The sequence below is a fragment of the Mesitornis unicolor genome, unplaced genomic scaffold (genome assembly GCF_000695765.1).
Source record: "Mesitornis unicolor isolate BGI_N332 unplaced genomic scaffold, ASM69576v1 scaffold19808, whole genome shotgun sequence".
NCBI lineage: Eukaryota > Metazoa > Chordata > Aves > Mesitornithiformes > Mesitornithidae > Mesitornis > Mesitornis unicolor.
The window spans coordinates 244-25,629 of NW_010201379.1; the positions used below are offsets into that span (position 1 = coordinate 244).

Sequence of the window (25,386 nt, forward strand, 5' to 3'; positions counted from 1 at the left end):
GTTGGGATGCTGAGGCTGTGGGGAGCAGGACCGGGGCTGCCCGGGGCGGCCAGGAGCTGGGGTCTGAGCCTCGCAGCAGTCCCTGGCTGCAGAGACAACGCTGTCGCCTCGATCCATCTCCGAGTTCCTGTTCAGATGCTGTTATGAAAACAAATCTGGCGTGTGGGATGTTTGCGTTTCGAGCGGTGGTAGAGGAGATGAGCAGATCCAGGATTTCTTTTTTTACAGCAAGAGTCAGTGTGTGAGCTTGGCACTTCCTGGTGAATCCTCCTGTAACCTGGCTGAGAGGATTTCCTGAAGGAGCTGGGGAAACTCTTTTGCGATAAAGTAGCAGTAAAGCAATGTTTTCAAGACTCTCTGCAGGCTCTTTACCGTGCACAAAACATTTGCTGTCACAGATGCTGAATGCCTTTGTAAGTGCTTGTTTTAATAAGAGGATTGAATTCCTTAAGGCTGTAGGTAAAAAGACCCTGTGTATTGGTATTTGCCACCTCCCCTTAGCTCTGCTCTCTGCCGTGGTGGGATTTGTCTTTACAAAGCTCACTGGGGGCAAAAATCAATGCAAGAGAAGCGGCCACAGGGCCTTGTGTTGTTGAAGCCTAGAATGGTTTAAAAGGTGCGAGCCTTGCCTTTTGAACTGAAAACACCCACAGTAGAAGGAAGTCTGAGCACCGTGTTCAGACAACCCAGCCTGTGATTAAACTGCCAGATCAAGATCAAAATACTTGGCTAAACTATGAGTATCAAGTATCAAAAGCCCTTCCTCCTTCCTTATCGGTGCAGGTGAGGAAGCTGGAAGGCTTTCGCAAAGAAAGTTTTTCAAGTATTTCTGTGGTGTTTTGTGTGAAGATAAAGATCTATAGCAGAGCTCTTGTGGGTTAAAACCAAAACAAAAACACCAAAGCAGTTGTGTAAGTGTAGGGCCAGTCCTTTATCTGCCTCCTGTCCCGCTCCGCTTGGAGGGATTATGGCTGAAAACAGATTCTGGGCAAATCTTTTGGGTTATGGGCATTCACAGAATCACAGAACGTTAGGGATTGGAAGGGACCTCAAAAGATCATCCAGTCCAATCCCCAATGGGCATTGCCTGAACCTGAAACGTAATGTAATGCTTTTATGCATTATGCTGATTTCTCTCTTTCTCAAATACTCGGTTACTGTTCAGGTTTGATTTGGTTTCACCTGCGTTTGCAGGTTTAAGGTCTGTGATTCACGACAGCGATCGCTGTTCACGGCGCAGCTGCGAGGCTGCGTGCTGGAGCAGCGGAGGTGGAGTTACCCTGGTTGTGTTTCCCCTTGTTTGATACGTGGAGTTTATCCAAGCAGCACTCTGTGTTTCTAGTTGGCTGTAGTGAGTGTGTGTTATTCTTAAAGTACCTTTCTCAACCCTTTTCCTATTGGTGTGGAAGCACCAGAGCAGTCTCAGTGTGTGCCTAACCCTGTGTGAGAGCAGCCCGCTGGAGATGAAGCCAGGAGAGCTCTGGCCCCTGCTTTTCCAGGCTGTTTGCATCCCAGACTGCTGACTCTGCACAGGAGAGCGCTTGAGCCGTTGTTTTAGGTGCCCTGAGCTCGCTGAAAGGGAATTGTGCTGTTAAAGAGACCCCAATCAACTCGTGTGAACCTTTTTTTTTGCTAATTGAATACATTTCGGATCAGTTTATCCCCTTTGCCTGCTGGGAATTAACGTAAGGAGCGATCAGGCAAAAAAAGTTCCCAGTAAGAAATTGCCCCACTGCGGATTTGTTTGGAAAGCGCTGCTCTGCCTCCTGTTCCCAGCCGCAGCGGATTAGTTCCAGCTGACCCCGCTGCGAGTTCAGCACCGTGCAGCAGCGCTAAGGGAAGGTGCTTTCTTCTCCAGGCGTGGGGCTAAGGACAGGATAACCCAGTGCCACCTGCATCCACGGTGCGTTCGTCTAACCAAAGAGACAGGGCGTTCGGGCTCACCAGTTGACATCAGTGTTGGTATTTAATTATTACACGTCGGAGGGCAGTTTTCTCTCTGTACATTTTAAGTGCTGCTTACTTTTGGTGCTGGATTTGGAGCTCCCGTTTCCAAACCAGGAGATGTAAGCAAATCTGCGTATTGATGGAGGTCAGAGTTTTCAGGTGCTGTGTTTCACATCATTAGGAAGTGCTGCGTAGCGTTTCTGGATCACTAGATTATTCATTTTCACTTCTAAGTTGTGAAGCCGCTTTGGAGCGAAGCTCGGAATCCAAATCCAAATGCAGAAAACAAAAATGATGGCTTTTTCTTTAAAATAACGGCAGAATATGAAAGAGGAAATGAAGTTTTATTAAAAATGGACTTGCCCAGCTGGGATGGAGGAAATGCTCTCTGTGCCATCGCAGCAGTGGCCCAGGAGCTGCTCAGCCCAGACTGGGTTCAGTGCACAGAGGCGTTCTCTCTCCTTAGGCCCAGCTGTGTTAGGTAGGGGTTAGGTGAGTTTTGGGGCAAGCAGCTCTGCAGTTTTGGAACAAGAGCAAGGGACTTCAAAGCGCTGTGAAAAATAACAAGGAGTTGTCACTTAATCGCACTCTGGCTGCAGAGGTGTTTTGGCATTTGCTTCTCCATTGGAGTGCTTTGACTTCACAGCTTCAGCACTACGAATCACTACTTGATCTTGAATGCAAGTGCTGAGGAGTTGCTCCCCAGTTCAGAGAAACCCTTTCTCTGCTCGCTAATGCTCTCCTGAATGGTGTTTTCATTCCACCTATGGTGCCTGCAGTTCTCTGCATCAGGAAAATTAAATTCTCTTTCCCCTGATGTGCTTCTCATGGTGGAGATTTCTGTTGGTTAAATTGATCCGAAAGTTTCTTTGTGAAAACAACAAACCACGTGTGATCCACTGTGCTTTTCTTCCCCTTCCTTTTAAAACTCCATGAAATCTCCTGTTAACTTTTGCCTTTGCCTTTTTCCTTTACACCTTTCACGCCAGTCACTTCTGATTTATGTCACACCAACCCCAGATTGCATCGAGTGGCAGTTTTTCCATTCACATCTGTCCTTTCCACTCTCAAATTCCTCAGATCTTGCCTTAAGCATCACCTTTCTGGTGTGGTTTGAGGCCTGGCTCCATCCTGGCAGTGGTGATGTCCTGGCTTGGGGGCTCCCATTTTCAACGCATTAATTGAGAGCGCGAGCGTGCTCCCTTTTCTCGCAGTTTGTAGCACCAGCGAGTCCCGAAATGCTGCAGGTTTTGAATGGCAGTGAACCAGAGGGGCACATCTGATCAGAATAAAGTTGCTTTGCAAGCAGGGGACTCTTCCAGTTGTTTGCAGTGCATTTGGGAAGTATTTTACCTGCTTGCTTAAGCATTTCCAGCGCTAGCTTTTATTCCCACCTGCTTGTCTTGGGATTTATCAGAAAGCGTGGCTGTTTGAAAGGTGCTCCTCAACGTAGGTAGCAACGTAAAATAAAGGCAGAATTTTACGGCCTGTGTTGCTTTAACTGGAGTTTGCACACCGGGTTTCCACCTGACAGCGGTGGTAACCAAAATGCTCCCTCTCCATCACACTTTGTGACTTGTTTAAGCACGATGGCACCCAAGCCGTGTCATAACAAAACCAAACCCTGTTTGTATGGATTTGGACAAAAGGATTATAACCTCGAGCCCGCTTCGTTATCAGACAAGCTAAAACGAGTCGGGCAGGGTTTAATCTACAGTGCGATGATGCCAAAGGCTTGAAAACGCTAAGAAAGCAGCAAAATCAGTTTCTGCTCTACCATATGACCAAAAAGTCCATGACAATGCTGTAACTGGGTCTCTGCGTTTGGTTGTGATCGATCATTTCTAGGTAGAAAGCTGAATTTAAGAGCTGGGGAAAAAGTGGCCTTGATCCTCTTTCTGTGTTAAAGACAAGATCCCATTTACTGCTCTCAGTAATCCTGTTTCAGAGTGCCAGGGTGAGCAGTGTCAGCTGCACAGAGATCATTTTAAGCTAAGATGTACTGCTGTAGGAGCGTTTGTGTTTCATTTTCCTAGGTGAAGCAAAACTCCGAAGCGGGCTCTTTCTCTGCTCGGGTATCTTGCACATCAGGTCTGCCCAGCTGGTTTTTTTTGGAAGGGATGTAGCGATTTACTTATTTTTATTTATTTTTTTTTGTACTCTCTTTCCCCTCCCCCTGCTCCTTCTCGTGTAGGAAACCTCCATTTTAGAGGAGTACAACATTAACTGGACTCAGAAGCTGGGAGCTGGGATCAGTGGTCCTGTTAGGTAAGACACCACAGCTGCAGATTTGTGTGTAATCTCAGCCCGTTTCAGTACCTGTGGAGAAGTGAGTATGGCTTCTAATTGTGCTGTGATACGTGCGAGACTCTTCACAAACAAACACGTCTGCGCTCTGTGGGCTGCAGCTGATGTGCGAGTGAGGTATTTCGTGGGGTGTGTTTGAGGTACAAACTCCCCATCTCACTGCTGTATTCCCAAAGCAGAAGCAGGAGTCACTTGTGAACCAGTGGCGGCAGAAAATCCTGCTCCGACACCTTTGTCCTTTTGCTGCCGGTGTCAGCGTGGTGCAGAGGTCGCCGCTCCCGTCTGCGGTGTCATCGCCATCATCAGCTATTTTTACCAGCTATTTTTTTCACACCATCATGTGAGGCCGAAGCAGATGGTGCCACTGGCTCTGCATCTCAAACCGGCCTTGGCCGTCGTGAATTTCTAACCCCTGCAGGAGCTGGATGCTTTCTGCAAAGCGAAACATGTGTTCCCTTTTCAGCAAGGACTCTCCCTTTGGGAGTGGGAGTTTGTGCACGAGCACTGGGAAACAAATGTCTGCGCCTCTGTTTCCGGGCGCTCGTCTTCCGCCACCATTTATCTTCCTGTCCAGGCAATTGGTTTCTCCTCATCCATTTTGTGTCGCTGCGTTGCCTCTGATCTTTATGAAAATATCCCTTTGTCCTTTATTCTTTTGGCTGCCTGTTAATATGTGGGCCCTTCCCTCTGACGCAGCTCAATTGTTAACGTTAAATGGGGGAAAGAGAGGAAAAAACCGTGTGCGGGCACAGTTGGTGGCCTTGCTACAACAAGGATTTCCATTCAGAAACGCTTCATTTCTTGCAGGCTGCTCCCTTCGTTGGGGATGCTCAGGCTGCTACTGTGTGGATTGGGTTTTTTTCATCAAAAGGATCTCTTCAGGCTGAATATTTGAAGTGCGTTCTGCTTGCCTGCAGTTACCCATTGCTCTGATTTTTCTGAAAATATGATTTTGTGTTAGGTGTTTCTAACGTATTAGATTACTGTGAAAGGCTGAAAACCGAGGCTTTGGAGCTGGGACGTGGTGACGGGTGCCCTGTATGTTCACACTGCGGGCATTCCTCTTACTTCCCATGTGGAGAGCAAGCTCATAGTACAGATCAATTGCTTGAAGTGTCTCTTTAACAGTCTTGCTGACTGCATAATTTTATTGCTGTAATACCAGAGTCTGCGTGAAAAAATCCTCCCAAGAACGCTTTGCGCTGAAAATTCTCCTCGATCGTCCAAAAGCTAGAAATGAGGTATGGTTCTTGTTCGTGCTCTCTGCCTTCTGACACGCTGCAAAGTCGTGCCTTTTGGGTGAATTGTAATGTTTTGGGGTTTTAAAAGTGTATTGTGCAAATCTTGCTGTGCAGGATTCCTTGGGTTTGATGCTCTGGCCTGAGCTGGGTTCCTAGAGGAGGAGGTGGTGGGTGATGAGGGTCTGTAGCTGTACATGTCCAGGTGTCATTTATAGAGGTCCATTTTAAAGCTGGTGTTCTCCCTATGTCCCGTGTAATATGAATAGTTTAAGCTCATCAACACTGTTTGTGGTTTGTTGTGGCTCATAAGAGCGTGCCGAGGTGCCCAGCTGCCAGTCTGCTACAAATGATGGGCAGTTCTTCGAGGTGTCATCAAAGTAAAACAAATGTTAGTTGTCCCCAAGGTTTAGGCAAGTTCTGTTTCTTGTTACTGAGCAAACTCTCATTTAAAATTAAATTAAAGAATCTTTTGACAAAGAGCATCAAGCCTTGGCTTGGTTTAGCAGTCCAGGTAGCTTTAAACTGGGGGAAATGCCTTAGGTTCCTGTTTCAGAAAGTTGGAACCCGAGAGGAGGTTTTCACGTACTGCGAGTGCTTGGGCCATGAAAGGAGTCAGATGATGGGATTTCAGGTTTTCTTAATACTTTTCCAGTTTCAATTGTATCTCTGTTGCTACTTTAAAGCTACTTCCTGCTTTAAATTTATTTGGAAAACCCAAGGAAATAAAAAACGGGGCTTTTTTTCTGGAACTCTGCTGGGTTTGATGCCATGGTCTGTAACAAATTGGTTGGCAGCGTCTGATCTTTTGGTCCAGGCAGTGTAATGGCTGTTGGCCGTTCATCAGCGCTCATAGGCACTTCTTATTTTGTGGGCCATTTGAAATGGGGTGTGACTGGTGCTGAGCAGAGCTGGCCACGGCCTGGGGGGCAGAGGGAGGAGCGGAGCTGGTCGAGTACGTGTGGCTGTGCACAGTAACGTTTCTTCCCTTCTCTTCAAGGTACGTCTGCACATGATGTGTGCAACACATCCAAATATTGTTCAAATTATTGAAGTTTATGCTAACAGTGTGCAGTTCCCACATGAATCCAGCCCAAGGTAAGATTACATAGGGTGATTCACCCCACAGCTTGCTTTCCATGTTTAGGCCAAGGTATAGTGGAGTTTGCTTTTTTATTTAATCATAGCGTGACCAAAATGAATGTTTATAGGGCGTTCCACATACGATGTTTATACTTCAGACTAAGCAGCGCTTGCTTTCTCCCCTGTCAATGCCCAGACCTTTCCATATTAAAATGAATTAGCGTCCTTCACTACTGCTTTTGAATACACCTTCATTTCTTAGGTTTTTTTGTTGGTTCAGTCTGCAATACCAGCATTGTCTGAGAGAGTACATCAGCTTCTGTCCTGCTTTGATATTGCTTTAGGAGCCTGAATGGAATAGTAGCCTTTGAGCTGCCCCCTGCTTTCAAAGCACTGTTAGAGCAGGATCGGAGCTGCGACTTTTATTGCTAGCTGGAATCCTGAGTGAGATCCTGTTATGTGATGGTGATGCCTGTGAGCCACGGGGAAACTCAGAGTGCCAGTCTTCATTCAAAGCAAAACAAATAAATAAATAAATGGAAGAGAGAACTGTTTCTAAAAGTATTAGGTTGTGCTCTCTAAACTCTCAATACAGTCAATAAAATCCAACAAAACAGGAAGCAGACTTACTATTTTTCATGCATTAATATCATTTGGGATAAAATTGTTGTCTTCTAATTGGATATTAGCTGAAAAAAAAAATCAGAGCTGGGAGAAGTAAAGAGCTGAGACCTGTCTTAGTCTCTGATTTTGCTGTGTGGCCAGAAGAGCTAGAAATCAGTTTCTCGAGGCTCTAGCAGTCCTGATCCCCACACTTTCTCTTCTTTGTCCTACATAATTATGTTGATAAAACTGTAAATTAAAATAATGAGGTGCAGTAGAGTATCCAGACTCAAAAGAATTAAAGAAAAGTCCTCAACCTCCTGTTTCTAAGTGTCTGTGAACATCTTTGGTGCCCAGGGGCAGGTCAGCGTGTCTGCAAGGATGGGTGCAGGCAGGCGGACGCTGTGCTCTAAGCAGCTGCAGCCTGGCAGATGTTCAGCACATTCAGTGCAAGACTCTACCCGTGGTGTTATTCTTTGAGGGCAGAGTTACACACCGATGTGCCTAAATGGCTTCCAGGTCCAAACTGGTTTACTGGTGGAAAGCGCGGGTGCAGCTTGCATCTCTCTGTCTGGATGCATCCTTGTAGACGTAGCCGTGGGGTTTGTTCCAGCTGGATGTGGGAGCCCAGCGTGAAGAGCGAACTGTAGATCCCTGGCTGACACTCGGTGCTAGGAGCCAGAAAATCTTGCAGCTTACGTGCTTAAAGGCAAAAATGACGGATCCAAAATAGCTACAACAACTGTAGAAGCAGCAAATACATGTCTGTCATTTGGCCTGCGTCAGTAGATGTGAAGTTTGCATTATTAGCTTAGCAATTCTGTCATTTTTTTTTTTAATTACTATTTTTAATATAACAAAATGAAATGCTTTTGAACAGGGCTCGGCTCCTAATTGTAATGGAGATGATGGAAGGGGGAGAGCTATTTCACAGAATCAGCCAGCACCGGCACTTTACTGAGAAGCAAGCAAGCCAAGTAACAAAGCAGGCAAGTCAACACCATGTATAAGCAAATCCATGAATGATAATGGCTAAAGTATTTAACAATTTCTTGGGGTGGGGGGGCGGGAAAAAAGGAAGCTAAAATAATCCTCAGTTCTGATCCGATGATCATTGCCTGCTTTGTTATAACCTGACAATGCCAAAGTTTTGATAGAAACAAAGAATTGGAAGGTGTGGGCTAGTTCTTCTGGGTTGGGACCCCGGTGTCTCCGCTGTCCTTAGCGATGGTTTTATTAACCTGGTCTACAGAACACTTCACCAGAGAGCTCTTTCCGTGCACAACCTTCCTGCTGTATCCCTTGCTGTTGTTCTAAACACGTTACCTCCAACAGTCCGCAGGCTCCACCGGACCCTGCGTGGATCCTGAGCTCCAGTTTGAGAATTGCTCTTGACCAGGACACGGACTTGGTGTTTCTCTCACCTCTTGCATGGGGTAGCAGACAATAATGTGCATGTGTCCTGGGCCAGTGGTTTTCAAGCTGGGTTCTGTGTTTGGTTTTGTGGAAGTCTGTCACAGAAGATACCAAGGGGAACGTACCACTGCAGTGCACGCTTTCTGTGCTGTTTGATGTCACTTTTCCCTCTCCATTTCTCTACGCAACTCACTCTTGAATGTTGTATTTTATAGCCTCCGCAGCATTTATCACTAGAGGTTTTGGTGTCAGGCAGACTCTTGGTTGCTCAGCAGCGCATCTGGTGTGACTGACACGTAGCAGACAGGACGATGAAGCAGAAGGGACTCCATGAGATTCAGTGCAGGGATCCCTCGTGTCAGTTCCTCTCAGTTCTGGGGTGAACTTGTTCCCTTACACTTCCAAGCTGTTGGATGACTTGGCAGGGCTGCAGGATGGTATGGCTGTGTGCTGTGTGTGTTGTGATGACCTTTTCAGGGAGCCCCGGCAGAGGCCCAGCAGGTTGCTGTGAGGAACCACAAGGCAGAAGGACCTTGCTGCCAAAATGGCTGAGCTCTTCTGCATGGGAATTGGCACCACGGCACGAAGCCGAGGGCCGGAGTTGCCATCGTTTGCTTCTTGCAGAGGTCGTGTTGGCATTCCAAACAAAAGCTACACGAGCTGAAGATGAGAGGCTCTGCTAGAGATACTGCTCAGTAAACGTTCTGCTCTCACACCAGTGATCACAGCAGCAAACAGGGGAAAGAAAACCCGAGACGAGATATTACAGCATTTGATGTGAATTGACAGGACTGGTTAGGAATATATCCATATCCCCTTCGCTTGCTTCCTCCTAAGCTGGGGAGATGATGTTTGGTACTGAGGCAAAAAGAGGGCTGGATCATTTCATCTTACTCTTCTGTCTTGTGCTTTGACATGTTTCTAATGAAATGCTAATTGTGCTGTTACGTTTTTGGTTTCATCCAACAAAGAAATTAGGTGGAAGTACAGAATTATTCTTGACAGTTTGTTTCCACGTCCTTTGGGCCATTTGATTTGGACAGTGCACGGCAGTCTCCTGGATTAACATGTTGGAAAAATCTTTTAACGCTATACCAAAAGACAAGACTTTGAGTTGAATTCTGACTTTGTGTACACTTGGGTTATTAACGTTCCAAGTATCTCTTCGCTTTAATGTTCATACAGATGGAGTTTGAAAGCAATGTACAGTCTGATTCTTTCATCTTAGTGGTTCTTCACCACTGTCTTGAACCGCAAGTCTTACTGCCTTGTACCCAGCAGTAGTTCAGACCCCCTCACTTTGTTTAGGAGTGTGTTTGTATTTGTTTCTGAGCTACACTAACACTGAAGTTCTCTTGTCACAGTAATTTGCAGTTTTCTAAGGACTCGGCGCTTTACCCCAGGTACTGTGTTCGGGTAGGATCCCACAGAAACCAGTAGGAATATTTCCAGATCAGGGTCGTGTGGCTTTGCCTTACTTTTGTTTCAGTAACGCTGTTTAAGTATTTATGCTTTGGTTTTCTTTAAGTGAATTGCACTTTCAAATGTACACTGTGTTGAGCTTTCAAGACTGGGTTACAGGTTTCTAAACCACAGCGGTGTAAGAAGCTGTCTTTGAAAAAATCCAATGCTGTATTTCTGTGTAATATCCCATGAAAAGGAATAAATTGTAGGCAGTACCATCAAGAATGAAAGAATAAAACTACCTGAATGTTGACTCTTAAATCAGTAACAAATGCTATAAAATATTTAATTAAATCCTTAAATATCAACTTGCTGTTGACGGTTAAACAGGACGTGATCGCTGGAGAACGCGCGGGCAAGTGCAGTGACCTTGCAGGCCTGCACAGCAGAGAAAAGGACACTGCCATGAGCTGTTTCACTTCTGGAAGGTGTGAGAATGCCCCGATTTAGTCAAACTAAGGCGGTTGGGAAGCAAAATACAACTTAGCTTTGCTTTTTGCTTTGATTGAAATGCAAACTGAACAGCTTGATGGGTTTAATTTCCCTGTCGTCGCTTTACTGCGCTGTTGTGCAGTATCGCCACTCTTGTCTTGTACCCATGTGGAGTGAAAACGTTTGGGGTCTGAGCTATGTTGGCAGTGTCCTTTTTAAAGCTAATATAGGTGTCCAGGCTAAAGGAGGAGTTCTGTAACTGTAGTTGATTTATTGTGCCCTTTTTCAGATAGCTTTGGCTTTGCAGCATTGCCACTCGTTAAACATTGCACATAGAGACCTCAAGCCCGAGAATCTCCTCTTCAAGGATAACTCTCTGGTAAGATGAAGACTTGGGATTCCTTGTTGACTGCTGAATTCTGTAAAATGGCTCAATGGTGATTTTCAGAGCGGTTGGAAAATGACATTAATGCAGTGTTTTGGTGACAAAGATTAATGACTTTTGGCTTTGTGCTTTTCCGTACTCTGATCTGCCTGGAGTACAGGCTGTCCATGCTGCTGTTTTTAAATATGACTCAGGTTTTCCACCTCAACGTAAATCCTGCTTTGCCAAGAAGATTCCTCTGCCACTTTTCCTCACTGGGTGTCATCAGGATGTTCTGACATGCATTAGGGATGCTTTGATGTATCCAACTGCTTCCCTATTTCTTTTCCTGCTCATAACCACCCTGCATGTGCAGTGACCCCCCAAAATGTCCTTAGTGCTCTCCAAAGCTGAGAGGGGAGCTGCTTTTGACTCAGAGCACCCAGAAAATGATTGTGTCAAAGTTCAGTTTATGACCTTTTAGCTGCTCTGTGGAATGGTAAGGGTATAAATACAAAAGGGGAGCACGTGTGGCAAAGGTAAGATGAGTAGGAGGTGAGAAATACGTATTAGAAAAGCCGATGCGATGAGTTTTTGTAATGAGGCCTCTTTTCCTTCTTTTAGGATGCACCTGTTAAATTGTGTGACTTTGGATTTGCCAAAGTAGACCAAGGTGACTTGATGACACCGCAGTTCACTCCATACTACGTAGCACCTCAGGTAACAGATGATTACAGCTCTACGCTAAAGGGGAATCATTATCTTTATTGCCTCCATAACCATGACATTTTAAAAGCCTTTGCTATCCTGTTAAGGCCTTCTGGGCACAGCAATCTTGACTAATTATATAGTAGCCACCTTTCAAGATGAAGTGCCACAGTGATCTACTGATTACTGCAGGAGATCATGAGGCAAGTTTCCCAGGCTGTGTTCTCAGCACTGATTTACTGCTGATGCCTCTTGACTCCCACTGGTGAGACTATGCCAGGATTTTGACAATTGGCCTTTAACTCTATCAAAGTGGTTGCTTTGGAAAAATCCCTGCTTCGCAATCCTCCTTCCAGCTTGGGCTCACACAGGATTACATTAGAAAGGACTGTGCTGAAACAAAAAGGTTCTGTAAAGGCCATAGCTCTAAAGGAAGGCAGTGCCAGAGGGTTACCTGTTCACCATGGCCTCACCCCCATGTCTGTGTGCATTAAGACATCATCTGTAATTACAGGCTGGTTTTGTAGTGCTGCTTTCTGTACTCTTTGTGCTTTGTGTTGGAACCCTGAAGAAAATTAAAATGAAACTGTAGATAGAGATTTAATTGCAGTACTGGGCACGTCGGCAGCCTTTAATGACTGGGAAGAGCAGCTGCAGAGATCGGACCATGTGGTCACAGTCCAGTGCCCTGAAAATGCCTCCTCAACTGGAGCCAGCTGGTGAAGGGCAGTACAGATTGGGGTTTTTAAACAAGTGAGCTACCAAACCCCTAAAAAGCTTTTCCTGAGCATGTTTAAGCTGAGATTTTTGTAGAAACCCAGAGACACAGATTTGACCAGCGAGGGTCAAATTTGATCTGATTTGTTCATGGGAGAGGCAAAGAGGGCCATCTCTGGAGCTAGGGTTACCCTCCAAACACATTTTAAAGTCCAAAGCATGGAGGTGTTAGAGTTTTTGAACAAAAGAGGTGTTAGCAATTGCTTTAATTCAGGCAAAACTGGAGTTTTCATCCAAAGCAGCAAAATATTTTAGCTGATATTTTCCCCATGTAGGAAGTTTCGGTCTTTCTTAGGAAGAAAAGCTGGAGTCTGGCAGCATCTCCAGTAGCTGAATAAGTCCACTGAACAGAAAAACATCGAGCATGTTTGGTGTAGGCATTGCTGTTTGTGGTGCCTGTAAGTGAAATGTATTTTGCATCATTATTTTTTCTTTTATGGCAACAGGTATTGGAGGCACAAAGACGGCATCAGAAAGAAAAATCTGGTATTATCCCCACCTCGCCAACACCTTACACTTACAACAAGGTAAGCTGGGAAACGGTCCACAAGTCGATACTTCTAAAGCATGGCGCATTGCCCCCTGCTCTGATGTATCTGCTGCAGAAGCAGTCTATAAACATGGTTTATCACCTAAGGCAATAAACTTTATTGCCCTGCAATGACACACTTATGGCCAGTAGCAATAAAGTGGTTCTGATCTCTGTGGCAGGAATACATAGAACAGCTGGCCGAATATCCCACACTGAGTAAAAAGCAGGATCTACAGGAAGCAGCAGGGCAATGTCATGTTGCTTGCTAATCTGTCTACATGTGTGTTTTCACACATGCTGTAAGGAAGGGGCCTGTATTTCTCACCAGGGTGGTTTCTTTAGCTTTTCTGAGAGATGTGACAGTGGTATACAGTGGTATTTCTCCCCTAAAATGCGTTGGGTTCAGACCAGGTTTCCTTCAGCTGAACTGGCACAGCAGAAGGTAATGATCTGTGCAGGCAGCTGCCTTCCTCAGTTTACAAGTGACACTAAAAGGTGCTGCTGGCTCTGTGCTCTTTCTGATGAAGCGAATGATGAAGGGCACTCTTGGTCCAAGCCTAATTCATGATCCTCTAATTAAAGGAAAACTCTAACAGACTGTTAACAGGAGCACAACATATTGAGGTTTTGGAGAGTGGAATGATTTTGCTGGGGTGTGACCATGTGGGAAGTTCTTTCACCTGCACCTTCTGCCTCCTGGTTAAAAGGAATCTTTTCTGCTGTCAGCTGGAGTTTCTGGATGTGTAAAGCACTATTTAGGCTCTTTTGTTCAGTCAGCTGTGGTGGGACCTTGTCTGTATCAGAGATCTTCTGCAAAATGCCCAGTAGTGGATTGTGTTGTCTGTAGCAGTAGCCACTGGCAATAACAACTGCTGCTAGAGTCTTGGCTAAGTCATGGCAGAAATTGTCCTGAAAAGCTGTAGTTCTCCTTGATCATTCCAAAACCTTTTTCTCCATATCATTACCGCTTTCTCTGCTGGCTTAGCAGTGTTTAAACCACTGAGGGTTTTCCTTTGAGCATCAGTGTTGATTAAAGTTAGCTGAGTATCTACACTGATTCCAGCTTCCAAGGGTGGTTGTTTAACCCACCACATGCTAGAGGGGGTAGTTCAATATATAGTGTTATGTTTTTATAGCCTTCCATGCATAAGGTAAAGCAAAGACAGGCAGAGATAACTTGCACTGAATTAGTCCACGTGGACTTCCTAGTCACGAATCCGCCTTCTTCAGAGTTTGGATTCTCTCTTCTCCATCCTGGAGAAGCAGCTTGAGAGTTGAAGCCAAACACTTCTCATTAAAAGAGGTCTCAGACAGGTGCCAATATTCTTTTCAATATGGAATTTCTTCTGCCCTCTGTCATGCAAACCCCAGTCACAGGGACAGTTGTTTTTTGTGTTTTGAAAGTCTTACAAGGCAGGGTCAAGAATTCCACTTCTGTGGATTGAAGCAGATTTGCTCTCCTATCATAGCCACCTCCAAGGGAGCAGATGGGGTTCCAGGGACACCCAGAAGTGGTTGCTCACTGTTCATCTTGGTAGCAGTTTGACAGCTGTTTTCTTCTTATAATGAACCCAAGAGCCCGGCCATGGCACCTTAAGCAAAATATGGGTCATAATCTTGTACAGAATGGCAGAACTTTGAAAGCAGGTGTCAACTGTACTTAACTCCCATACTCAGAAGGTTCAGCTGCCTTGATCTTGTAGGATTTATAACGTGCTACACAGATTTTGTTTTCATGTTTCATTTGAAGAACAGATCGGTCACTGCTTTCAGCCGTGGTGGCGCTCACTGGAAAGGCTGCTGAAAGAAGCAGCCTCATCCTTACCTTGCCAAGTGTGAGTCACTGCAAAAGCAGCATCTGGCGTACGCCTCACTCCCCAAAATAGGCTGTGATAACTCCCAGGTACACTGTCCTTCCACCGCAGTTCAGAGCCTGAGTGGAAACGCCTGTGATCCACCTTCATGATCAGCAGCTCTGTTCCACAGGCTTAAATTGGAGGAAAAAAAAATCACATCTTTGATTCCTGAGTATTTGCATTAAGTTGTGTTTGTTTTGGATCAAATAGGAGTGTAGATGTCATAGCTGGAGGGGGCTGATTCTTGAGTAATAGAATCTGAGAACCATATCCGTGAAGAATTTAGGCACCTGCTTAAGTGCCTGAAGTGTCATTGATTTAATCAGAAATTATCTGTGGTCAGTTGAAAAACGATGAGAATTTAGGTACCTAAATAGAAATTTAGACTTCTAGAGCCATCTGAGATTGCCTCAAACAACTTGCTGAAAAGCACACAGATGTAGGATAACTCCTTGGAGCTTCTTTTGGTATCGGCATCCACATGTTTTGTAAAAGCCAAGAGTTTGATATAATGATCAATCTGAGCTGATCTAAGTGTATTCCTTCTGGAAGGAAGCAGTCTCACCTTTGAGGGCCCCTTCCTGGGTGTTGATCCAGTGTTGATCCATCCAAAAACCAGTTACTGGGGTCAGGGATTCTGTGTTTGCTGAGTTCATCTGTGCAGCCGCATGAACACCAGTGCTGTCCTAGAGTGGGTGGTGGAATATACAGTCTGGGTCAGCCAGGGAGCTGCTGAGGTTGCTTCAGCTGGCAGTTGTGCAGACTTGTGTCTGTGTAAACCAATCACAGAACCTCCCCAGCTCCCCAAATCTGCCCTTGCGTGTTGTTTCACCGTCACCTGAACCTGGCTGGAGGTCAGGCTTCTGCATAAGCTGAAGCACCACTTGGTTGCGTGTTCCTGTCCATCCTTTGGGAGTCCCCGGAGGACTGACAGGGCTGGAAACCAAGCTGGTAAGAAGAAATAATCAGCTGTACAAATGCTGGTGTTGGCACAAAAGAAATACTGGGAATGAACAGCTGGGGTCAGAGCAGTTCCTGCCAGCCCCAGCCTGTGCCATGCCATCACCAGGTGATAACAGAGCTGCAGCCATAAGGATGTGGTCCAGCAGAAGCTTGAATTGAGCCTAGGCTGTTACAGTCCTCTTCCCTTCTTCCCGTGTGGTGTGAACGCAGAGCGATCCAGATGGGGAATGGATCTGGCTTTCAGCTTCTGTTCTGAGCTGGTTTTTGGCTGGATCTGCCTCGTGGATGAGCTCATTCTGTGTCCCATCAGCAGTAACGCTACGGCAAGGGCAAGGGAGGGAGCTCCAGGCTGGGGTGGGAGGGCAGGAGGATGAAAGCCATGAAATGCTGCTCCTGGCTTGCTTCATCTCCTGAGCTTTCAGGACGCGTGGTTTTTCATTACAGACCTCTCTGATTAAGTATCTCTGCCAGCTCATGTGTGTGATGGTGTTTCTTTTTTTAGTCTCACGTTCTAAAAAATGACTGTATTCTGGTTTCTGCTCTGATATCAAGAGACTGGGATTCAAATATCCTGAGAGATGTAATAAATGCGCAGCTTCTCACGCCTCTGACACGCTGGCTGTTTCTGTACAGTTTACCATTGCAGAGCACACTTAAATAGGCTTTCTGTAAATAAGCTACTTTTGGGTCCTGGAAGCAGTTTAGCTTGGCAGCATGGAGTTATCTTGTGCTTACGTATTTGCTCTGTTTATCCACAGAGGTCCTCAGCTGGGCCTTTAGAAGGAGGCTGAGCTGCATTTCTGTTTTCTTAGGGAATCAAATAAAACTTTAAACGTGGCTACACCACTGCTTGCTCCAAATTGCACCCCAAAGTGATCCTCTCCTTGCTTTCAGAGCTGTGACTTGTGGTCCCTGGGCGTCATAATTTACGTGATGCTGTGTGGATACCCTCCGTTTTACTCCAAACACCACAGTCGAACGATTCCAAAGGACATGCGGAAAAAGATCATGACAGGAAGTTTTGAATTTCCCGAGGAAGAGTGGAGCCAGATCTCAGAAATGGCGAAAGACATTGTGCGAAAGTGAGTCAGTCGAGGCAAATGTGGTCTCTTTGCTGATGTTAAGAAATAGGAAAATCACTTGAAAGTGCGTTACCACAGAGGGCTTATTTTTCCAGAGGTGGGGGAATTGTCTGCAGCACAAAGCTGAAAATTTTTCTGTTGTGTTCAGCACAAATGAAGTCTGGTAAATGTTTCTCTTACCCTCTTTTTTTTTTATTTTATTCCTCCCCAACTGTAGCGTTCAATTTTTGTTGTCTCCTGTCCCTGAAGTCGCTAGAGTGCGTTGTGCGTTTAATCTTGAAGGGGAACAGGTACACCACCTTGTTTCATAGCAGTGGAGACAACGGGCAGCCACGTCTGCAAGTGGAAACTGCTTTTCATGCAGTGCACGTGTCTCAGTTGCAAATATTTCACGGGCTGTGATCCCGTGGTCCTGTTTGAAAGCAAGAATGTGGCACTGATTAGGTCTTGACCTCACTTATTTTTTAACATGTGAGAGGGACTTGCTGCCTTTGCTTCTACCACCAGAGGACCTGGAAGATTAAAAGCAACATAAATAGTAACAAAAAAAAATTGGTTGGTTAAATAATGTTAAACTTTGGTGTACTATAAAATCTTCAAGTACTTAACATTGTTTGGAAAGGGTGCCAGGACCTGTTTATAGCAGTGCAGCAGAGCCCACAGCCTTTCACCAAATAAACTGCAGATGGTGTTGCAGTGAAGCTTCCCATTTTACCAAGGTCAGCTCTTTATTCTCACTCTGAAGCTCCACAGTCAATAGGTTTCATTGCCTTTTAAAATGGCCATGAAACTCAGCTCACACAATGTTGGTACTTGGATTCCCTTCACTTAATTCTCCCACCAATGTTATCAGGACTGCCCTTCCTGCTTGTCTTTTCCAGGCAGTGAGTCTGAACCTAAGTTTGTGGTGCAGGAATACCTTTAGACTTCATGTCATTCTGGATACGTTGACATTTTATTTACGTAGACTGCTGCTCACGTGGAGTCTTGCTTCTGGAGGTTGTGTTTTGCATCCAAGCAGCCGCTTCCTTTCACGCATGTCGAGCTGATTTCTGACCTCGAGCCTTGTGAGCTGGAGTGCTTGGCTGAGACTTTGAAAACCGATGGAAAAGGAGCGTGTGTGTCTTGGGTCATGTATCAAAACTGAACTCACGACCTGTTTGGCCTTGCAAGTGAAGCTTAGGAGCCAGCCCGTGGTCCTGCTGACAGTTCATAAAAGTTACTTCCACTTTGTTGGTACATTAAACAATTCTGCTTTGCAGCCAGGGAGCTGGTTTAGAGTATTGCCTGAGAAAGCGTGACAAGCTCATCAAGTCATTCTGTCTCTAAATTAGGCTCCTGGGATAACTTGTCAGCACTCTTTGTGAAATTTCACTGTTTTTAATTAAGCAGTCGTGGTTATCATGAGAACACGAGTTTGTCTGCAAAATCTCTTTCCGGGGTTTCGTTCTAGTAAAGTTTAATTCCATGGAGTTTTCAGAGATCTCGGAATAAAGTCCCTTCTCATTTTGAGGTGCTGTACCCTGCCAAAACCTCCATTACTTGAGGCTTTTGCAGAGGGAGAAGAGCTAAGTTGTTGCATGATGAAACCAGTTAATTCAGCTTTGAAACTTTGCCGTACTTCACCATGCCCAGAGCCACTATACCCCTTGGTGTGGGTATAGACTGTGGCTGTGACGTGGATGGGCTCTAGATGTGTCGGTCTGGATCACTTCCAGAGGATATTTCCCATCTGGGAATTGTGAACATAAAGGTCAGCAGAACACAAGTATTGCTATAACGGCCTTCAGTGCCTGTCTGTGTGCTGAGTTGCTGAATATACCTGAATGAGTTAAAATATCACCACAGCGAGGGTCACTGAGGCTGGTAGACGGCTTTTGGGTCAGCGCAGTGTTTTAGCTATAGGAGGAGTTTCTTGTTTGGCCTGTGCTGTGATCCCGGTCAGAGCAGCGCGTTGTAAATCAGCAAAGACCTCTTTATGGACTGAGTGATTCCTCTCCCAGGCTGCTGAAGGTCAAACCCGAGGAGCGGCTGACCATCGAAGGTGTGCTGGACCACCCCTGGCTCAACTCCACCGAGGCGCTTGATAACATCCTGCCCTCTGCCCAGCTGATGATGGACAAGGTTGAAACAACACTTTATTTTGTCAAGAATGTTGCACAGGAGAGCTGGATGGCTCCTGGATGGTCTGAGGGTTTTCTTTCACGTGGTAGAAATGATCCCTTGTGCTGTCTGTCGCTGTGAGGTTGGGATACATTGTCCCCCAGTCAGTGACTGTAGTTCTAATCATGTCTTGCATAATGCAAGCCTGATTTTTGTTACACATCTGTGAAATAAATTGGGTTTTCGTTCATTTTTCTGTTGTTCATGGCTAACGTTGCCCATGTTCTTTAATTCACAAAGAAGCTCATTAAAACATCAAGTGCAACTCTTGTCATTCCAGGCAATGGTTGCGGGGATACAACAGGCTCATGCAGAGCAGCTTGCGAACATGCGGATCCAGGACCTCAAAGTCAGTCTCAAACCCCTTCACTCCGTCAACAACCCAATCCTGCGCAAAAGGAAATTACTGGGGTAACTCTCTAAAGCTGTTTCCGAAAGATCACAGTGGAGGCAGTCATAGCATGTGTAAATTCAAGGGTGCAACAAGTAAGACTTGAGTCGCATTCAAATTGTGATTGTTTCCTCCTTGTTCTTTTGCAGCACTAAGCCAAAGGATGGGGTTTATATCCATGACCCCGAGAATGGAAGCAACGACTCCAACGTGGCTCTGGAAAAGCTCAGAGATGTGATTGCTCAGTGCATTCTACCACAGGCTGGTAAAGGTTGCCACTTTTAACAAAGTTACATTCCTAAACGTGCAAGACACTGACTTCTTACTGTGCGAGACACTGACTTTTTTACCATGTATCAAGATCAATGTGTCAGTAGTGAGGAAGGATAAATAAAACTGTTGTCCTAGTCAGTCTTGAGAGGAAAGCGTTGTCTGTGGACTGTAATTTTGGTGCATGCTTAATATTGGTGTCACCAGTGGCGTGTAAAGCTGTTAAAATAACATTTGAGCAGGAGCCTCTGCTTTCAAACCCGTTTCCCAGGTTGTGAGAGGCGAGGAGTAACTGCACGCACTGCTTGCTGAAGCTCTGAATGACAAATCTCCTGTTTCTCTTTGTTCCAACTAGGAGAAAACGAAGATGAGAAGCTGAACGAAGTGATGCAGGAGGCGTGGAAGTATAACCGAGAGTGTAAGTTGCTGCGAGACACTCTTCAGAGCTTCAGCTGGAACGGTGAGGAGCTTGCTCTTTCTCTTCCCTGCAGAGTGGCGCTAATGCCGGGTGAAAGAGGGGAAGCAGTGACCTCCTTGTATGGAAATAAAACCAAATTTCTTGAATTTGTGTCAGGCTGAGTAAGGTTTTGACACTGTCCTAGCCCATCTGCCAGCACGGGTGTTTGAGAAATGAGCTTGAAAGTTCTCCTTTAAAATTTCTGTTGGAGGTTCAGGGTAGAGTTTTGAAAGGCACCGAGTCATGCAGGAGCATAACAGCACAGATGGATCCTCGCTTCAGAAACCGCTTTGGCCGCTTTGAGCTGGTTTCCTTCCAGCTGTTTATCACCCTCTTTCTGCTGGTGACTGCTGCCCTCCTCCATGCCAGCACAACATCTCCTCTGCTCGGTTTGCATAGGAAGCAGAGTTAAACGAGGCCTTCAGGCTGTTCCCATGGCTCCCTGTCAGAGCAGGGTGGCAGAGGGGTCAGCCCCCAGGAGCAGATGTTGATGAACGTCAGGAGACCAGGAGCATCATTCAGGTTCACAAGGGCTTGGCCTCTACACTCACTCTGGTTTCTGTTTATTTGGTTCTACTTTAGATTTTGGTTCCCTTGCAAATGTTGTCCTGCATTTCCGTGTGATGCATTTCAGTTTGACTCCAGCTGCGATTGCTTTCCTCCTTGTCCCCAGCACCAGCTGACGACCTGTTCCTCTCTTTTTCAGGCAGAGGATTCACAGATAAAGTGGATCGACTAAAACTGGCAGAAATAGTGAAACAAGTTATCGAAGAGCAGACAAACTCCCATGACTCTCAATAGCTGGAGCTTCTTAATCTTATTTTTTTTACCATTTAAGATTTATTCTTTAACTGTAAAAAGTATTTTTATGTAAATTAATAAATCATAATTATTTCATTAAATTTCCATACCGCTTGAAAATGCTGTATAGTTGTAGATACAAAAAAAATCATTGGTACTGTAATATTTTTTTAAAACTCAGTTCCTTGAGGTATATATATGATCACTTATGTACTGTTAATCATGAGTCCTGCCCGACGGGGCAAATTATATTGTTAAAGACCATTCTTTTTCTTAATAACCAGTTGCAGAAGCTGCCTTCCATCTGCTATACATACAGCCAGCTGCAATGACTGTGTATGTGAACGAGACAGCCACAGTTTCTCAACACCCTGCTCAGTAAGTACTTGAAGCGAGTGCTGTGAAACACAACCTTCATAGCTGCCCTTTGCGCCTAAAGTCTGAGTCTTTATGTAGAGGCAACTCAAATAGCCGCCTGTTTCACTGGGTGACCCGAGAGCCACGCTTGGCCTTGCCAAGGGCACCTGAGTCCGTGTGCGTGCTGTGTTTTTCAGTTCTGATCTGTAGCCCTCTTCATTTCTTCTTCCCCATCTTCCTCAGACCTTCTTTAAGGCTGAATTGGCCATTCAGCATAGGACTCCTCTTTTTATCATACTGTTCACAGCAGAATAGAAGGATGTTCCAGTTACTTTACGTACAAGTTGTTATTATTTTCATGATGGGATCTTCTCTGGACAACAGCAAGCGCGGGGTTCATCTGCTTTGGCCCCAGGTCAGCAGCTCTGTGTGTTCCGCCCACGTACTCCATATTTCCTTTCTAGAAGATCCAACACTTGGTTTCCACCTTGTCTTGTTTGAGAGGGATCATCCTGGCAGGGGTCATAGTGCTGCTGTGTGGATCCCCGGTGATCCTTCTCTTGTGGCACCCTCTGGAGTCCAAGCTCCCCATCTCTCTGATGCCTTCAAGCTCCTCCTGGGGAGCAACAGATGCAGGGCTGCTCCTGGAGACACGTCCTTATGCTGCCTGGACCATGAGGCTGCCCAGGGCAGATTCTTACACTAGGCTGGAACATTGGCTCCAAAAGCTGCTTTTTTAAATGTTAATTAAACAAGCAAATGGAAAGAATCTGTACATATTTCTAGTTTTCTACCTTCTGACGCTTTTCTTTCTTTTGAGACTGGTCGAAGGCTTTTTATAGAGATATTTTGGTACTAAACCTGTGCAGACATTGAACGAGTTTGGTCTGCAGTCTGAAGTGCCAATTCAGGGCTATTAGTAATGACTCTTGAACATTATTGTTACATTTCATAGCTCATTAATTTTGGGTTTACATTTACAAACCTGAGCCATGAATCTCCCAATTTACTCTTATGGCAGTCCAGCCTTGTTTTTTTCCTCTTTCTTTCTATACCAGACTTCCTTACAACCTTTAGCTTGGATGGCAAACCAGCGTCTGACTCTTTCTATACAATTTTGTAGACAGTGACTTAGTTTTTCTACATGAAGGAGATATTTCATTTCCCATTCTTTGTCAGCAACTTCTCAGCTTTCTTTTAATCCTCTTGACTGTTTTCCAATACCTGATTCATTGCAGAGTAAGAACCACAGTCCCCACTCAACCATCGCTTTCTGTGATGGAAAGGGGGAGTTTTTGTGTAAGCCAGAATTGTACCTCTGACACTACATGGACTATTTGTGCACTGACACGTATCGCTGACACCTGTAGAGATTTAGCAAGAGACGAGAGTGTTTGTCATTTCTTGGCAGTATCAGCAAGTTTGCAGGCCGTATTATAGGCGTTTCTGTCCTTGCCTGAAATTCTAGGTCACATCATCCACACAATTTTGAAACGTAATAGATAATTTCCTTTTTAACTTGAAATCCATGCACTTTTTTTTCTGGGAAATCTCATTGTTTTGGAACTTTTCAGTGTGGCAAATAGAGAAATAAACAAGGAAATCACTTTTGTTTGAATGGGAGTGCAAAAAAAAAATTCCCTACAGAAGCACTTTGCAAGCTCTCCCCTCCCAGGAGGAAAATATTCAGGCAGTTTTTTTGGGGGAGCTGGAGCTTGTCAGCAGAAAAATGGATCAGATTGTAGCTACAACTCATGGTCAGCAGAGACTTCTGCCATGCTACAGCCTGATAGGATCCCAGCACCTTGTGAGCGCTGTGGGGTGTCACACGCTGGGACCTGTGTTGTGTGTGAGGGGCTGGAGGAAATGGCCTCAGCCTGTGTGCGGGGTTGGTGGTGTGGGGAGCACCTTGCGGTGTGAGAGCAATTCCTGCTCTGAAATAAGCAGAGGAGATGGGATGTGACTGCGTTAGAGGGTCCTGGTCCCTCCTCTCCATCCTCCCTTACCTCACAGCAGAGGCACTTGAGGCTGCTCACATCTGCCACTGACCCTGAAGTCGAATTTCTAAGGGCTTTTGTGAATAAGGAACTGCTTTTTACGGATTTACTATTGATTTTATTGTCTGTGATAAATAAGAATGGCCTGATCTGAAACGGAGGGAGGGAGGGACAGATTAAGAAAAGCCAATTTGAAGATTCAAGGTCAAATGGTTTTGTTTCTATGAGAAAGTTGATGATTTTTACTCTTTTAAAAAGTTGTTATAGATTTCAAAATGAAATATGCTTTAATGGATTCATTTACGTATTTTGAAGTAGTGCTTCACTTTCTCCTTCCTGTGGTTTTACTTTTTTGGTTGATATAAATGCAGGATACCTGGTCTTGATGATAGGAGGTTTTACTTGCTGATAAATCTACTGATCCTTTATAGCAGACTGTGAATATTGTAAATACCTTGAGACGGAAGGGTTGTGTGGGATCAAAGATACTCTTTGTGCGAGCACTGAAAGGACATGAGAAGGCTCTGTAGGTTGTTTTGGGTTTTTAGACTTTTATTTAAGAGAAAATCTTCTGCAATCATTTGACCTTTTCAAAATGTTATGTATATCTGAGTTCTCCTGTGACTTGATTATTTTAAGCTGTATATGTATTAAAAGGTTAGAAGGACTTGACTAGGTGAAAGAGTTTTTGATTGGAAATAGGAACACGTCAAAGTTTTGCTGTCATTACTTCAGGTTTTTCTTTCTGGAAATCCAAGTCTGTCCTCACACCATGTTTAACTTCTGTGTACTCAGATGTTTCCATTTCTCCTTTTCAGTGTTACCTGTAATATGTTAGTTCCTTTTGGATCAGTATTATATTGTAAATATTACGCATCGGTGTATATAAATGATTTTACTAAACTTAAAAGTTACTGGCTGCTTTTCTTTTTTGGGTCCCAAGTGCCTGTAGGACAGAAGGGAAGGGGGACAACTGCGTCCTGGAGGGCACAGCAATGACCTCCAGTGCTTCTGGTGCCAGCCCCAGGCCCTGCCCTGTCCTCTGTGTCTCCTGCTGTACAAATGCCAATAAATAAGCACTTTGCTTGTTATTTTATGGGAGTGATGTGAGGCTTTGAGATGAAAGCCTGGCTGCCAGGATAGGCTGGATAAAGACCTAGAAAATCCTGTGCTCTGCCTGGCAGTGTAACCCGAAATGATTCCTTTCCAACACTGCTTTCCATTAGATGGCAGCAGTGCATGCCCAGTGCTGCTGGTCTGGAGAATTTTTTCTTGTGGCTACAACTGGGAGCAGGGAAGGGTGGGATGAGTTGTTTGTGCTCAGCGATGTTTCCCCCATCAGGTATTACAGCTCCTCCATTTTGCTGGGTGTTTTCTTTGGGGCAGCGATGAGGAACCAGCTTCTTTAGGATGGTGGTGATTTGGTGAAGGCAGCTGAAGCGGGAGCCCTGCAGGGAGCTGTGGCTGGACCGGTGACTTGAGGGACGTTGCTAAGATGGGAAATGGCTCAGCCTCTGTTCAGGCTGGTGGTGCACTCCAAAGTGCTTCTCCTCACCTCTTGGCCACCCTTCTGAACGTTATTAGTGCCACGTCTGGCACTTGTGTGCTTCTGGCTATAGAGGTATTTTTATTATCCTCAAGCATGGTTTGACTGAATGTTGAGAGCAGCCAGCGAGACCCTTGTTGTGTGAGCATTTCAGAACAAAAGAGGCAGTGGGGCAGCTGTGAATGCCTGTGTGCACCAGGCCGCCTTCTTTGTGAGAGCTGACATCCCTCTGCTTAGGAGTTCAGAGTGTGTTAGGTAGTGAGTGACTGTCAGAGCATCCATAGCACCGGGAAGGGGAGTGAGAGAACAATTTCCAAGTGTCCTGGGAATATTTAAGGCAGCCAAAACAGCTGCAAGTGCTCTGTGGAAGTGGGACAGGAAAAGACCCTGCCCTACTCTTAGGAGTAGCAGAATGCCTCTCCCTTTGCAGCGGGAAAACTGCCCTCAAATAGTTAAAACAGCGAGTGATGAGCCCTGCAAGGTTATCATCTGTCAGCAGGCCCTGGAGGCTCTCACTGCCAGCTGAAGGTCCCATTAGCAACCAAACCATTGTTTCCCTGGTAATCTACTGCTTTCCACTTATCAACTTAATCCCCTTTTAAACAAATTGCTGTGGCAGCACTGGCTCCTCA

General features: G+C 45.3%; 1 protein-coding gene across 2 annotated transcripts; it reads left to right on the forward strand.

Annotated features, from left to right (window-relative positions):
• The first annotated feature begins 4,145 nt into the window (after positions 1-4,145).
• Positions 4,146-20,951, forward strand: MAPKAPK5 (mitogen-activated protein kinase-activated protein kinase 5). Of its 2 annotated transcripts, none has more exons than XM_010190060.1 (13): positions 4,146-4,215; positions 5,420-5,495; positions 6,493-6,590; positions 8,059-8,167; positions 10,780-10,869; positions 11,479-11,574; positions 12,786-12,866; positions 16,585-16,772; positions 18,776-18,896; positions 19,216-19,346; positions 19,476-19,591; positions 19,952-20,056; positions 20,760-20,951. In XM_010190060.1, exons 3-13 carry the CDS (start codon positions 6,505-6,507, stop codon positions 20,852-20,854), a joined length of 1,218 nt encoding a protein of 405 aa, XP_010188362.1. In that variant the 5' UTR covers positions 4,146-4,215; positions 5,420-5,495; positions 6,493-6,504; the 3' UTR covers positions 20,855-20,951. The 2 variants fall into 2 exon arrangements, with proteins under 2 accessions (XP_010188362.1, XP_010188363.1); XM_010190061.1 differs by having other exon boundaries at positions 4,148-4,215; positions 19,476-19,597; positions 20,760-20,949.
• Positions 20,952-25,386: the final 4,435 nt, after the last annotated feature.

Bases quoted from the DNA above. Each gene is read 5' to 3' on its own strand.
- MAPKAPK5 (XM_010190061.1), top strand. From the start codon at position 6,505: ATGATGTGTGCAACACATCCAAATATTGTTCAAATTATTGAAGTTTAT. The intron at 8,168-10,779 runs GCAAGTCAACAC...GCCCTTTTTCAG, and splicing joins CAAGCCAAGTAACAAAGCAG to ATAGCTTTGGCTTTGCAGCA. The intron at 20,057-20,759 runs GTGAGGAGCTTG...TCTCTTTTTCAG, and splicing joins TCAGAGCTTCAGCTGGAACG to GCAGAGGATTCACAGATAAA.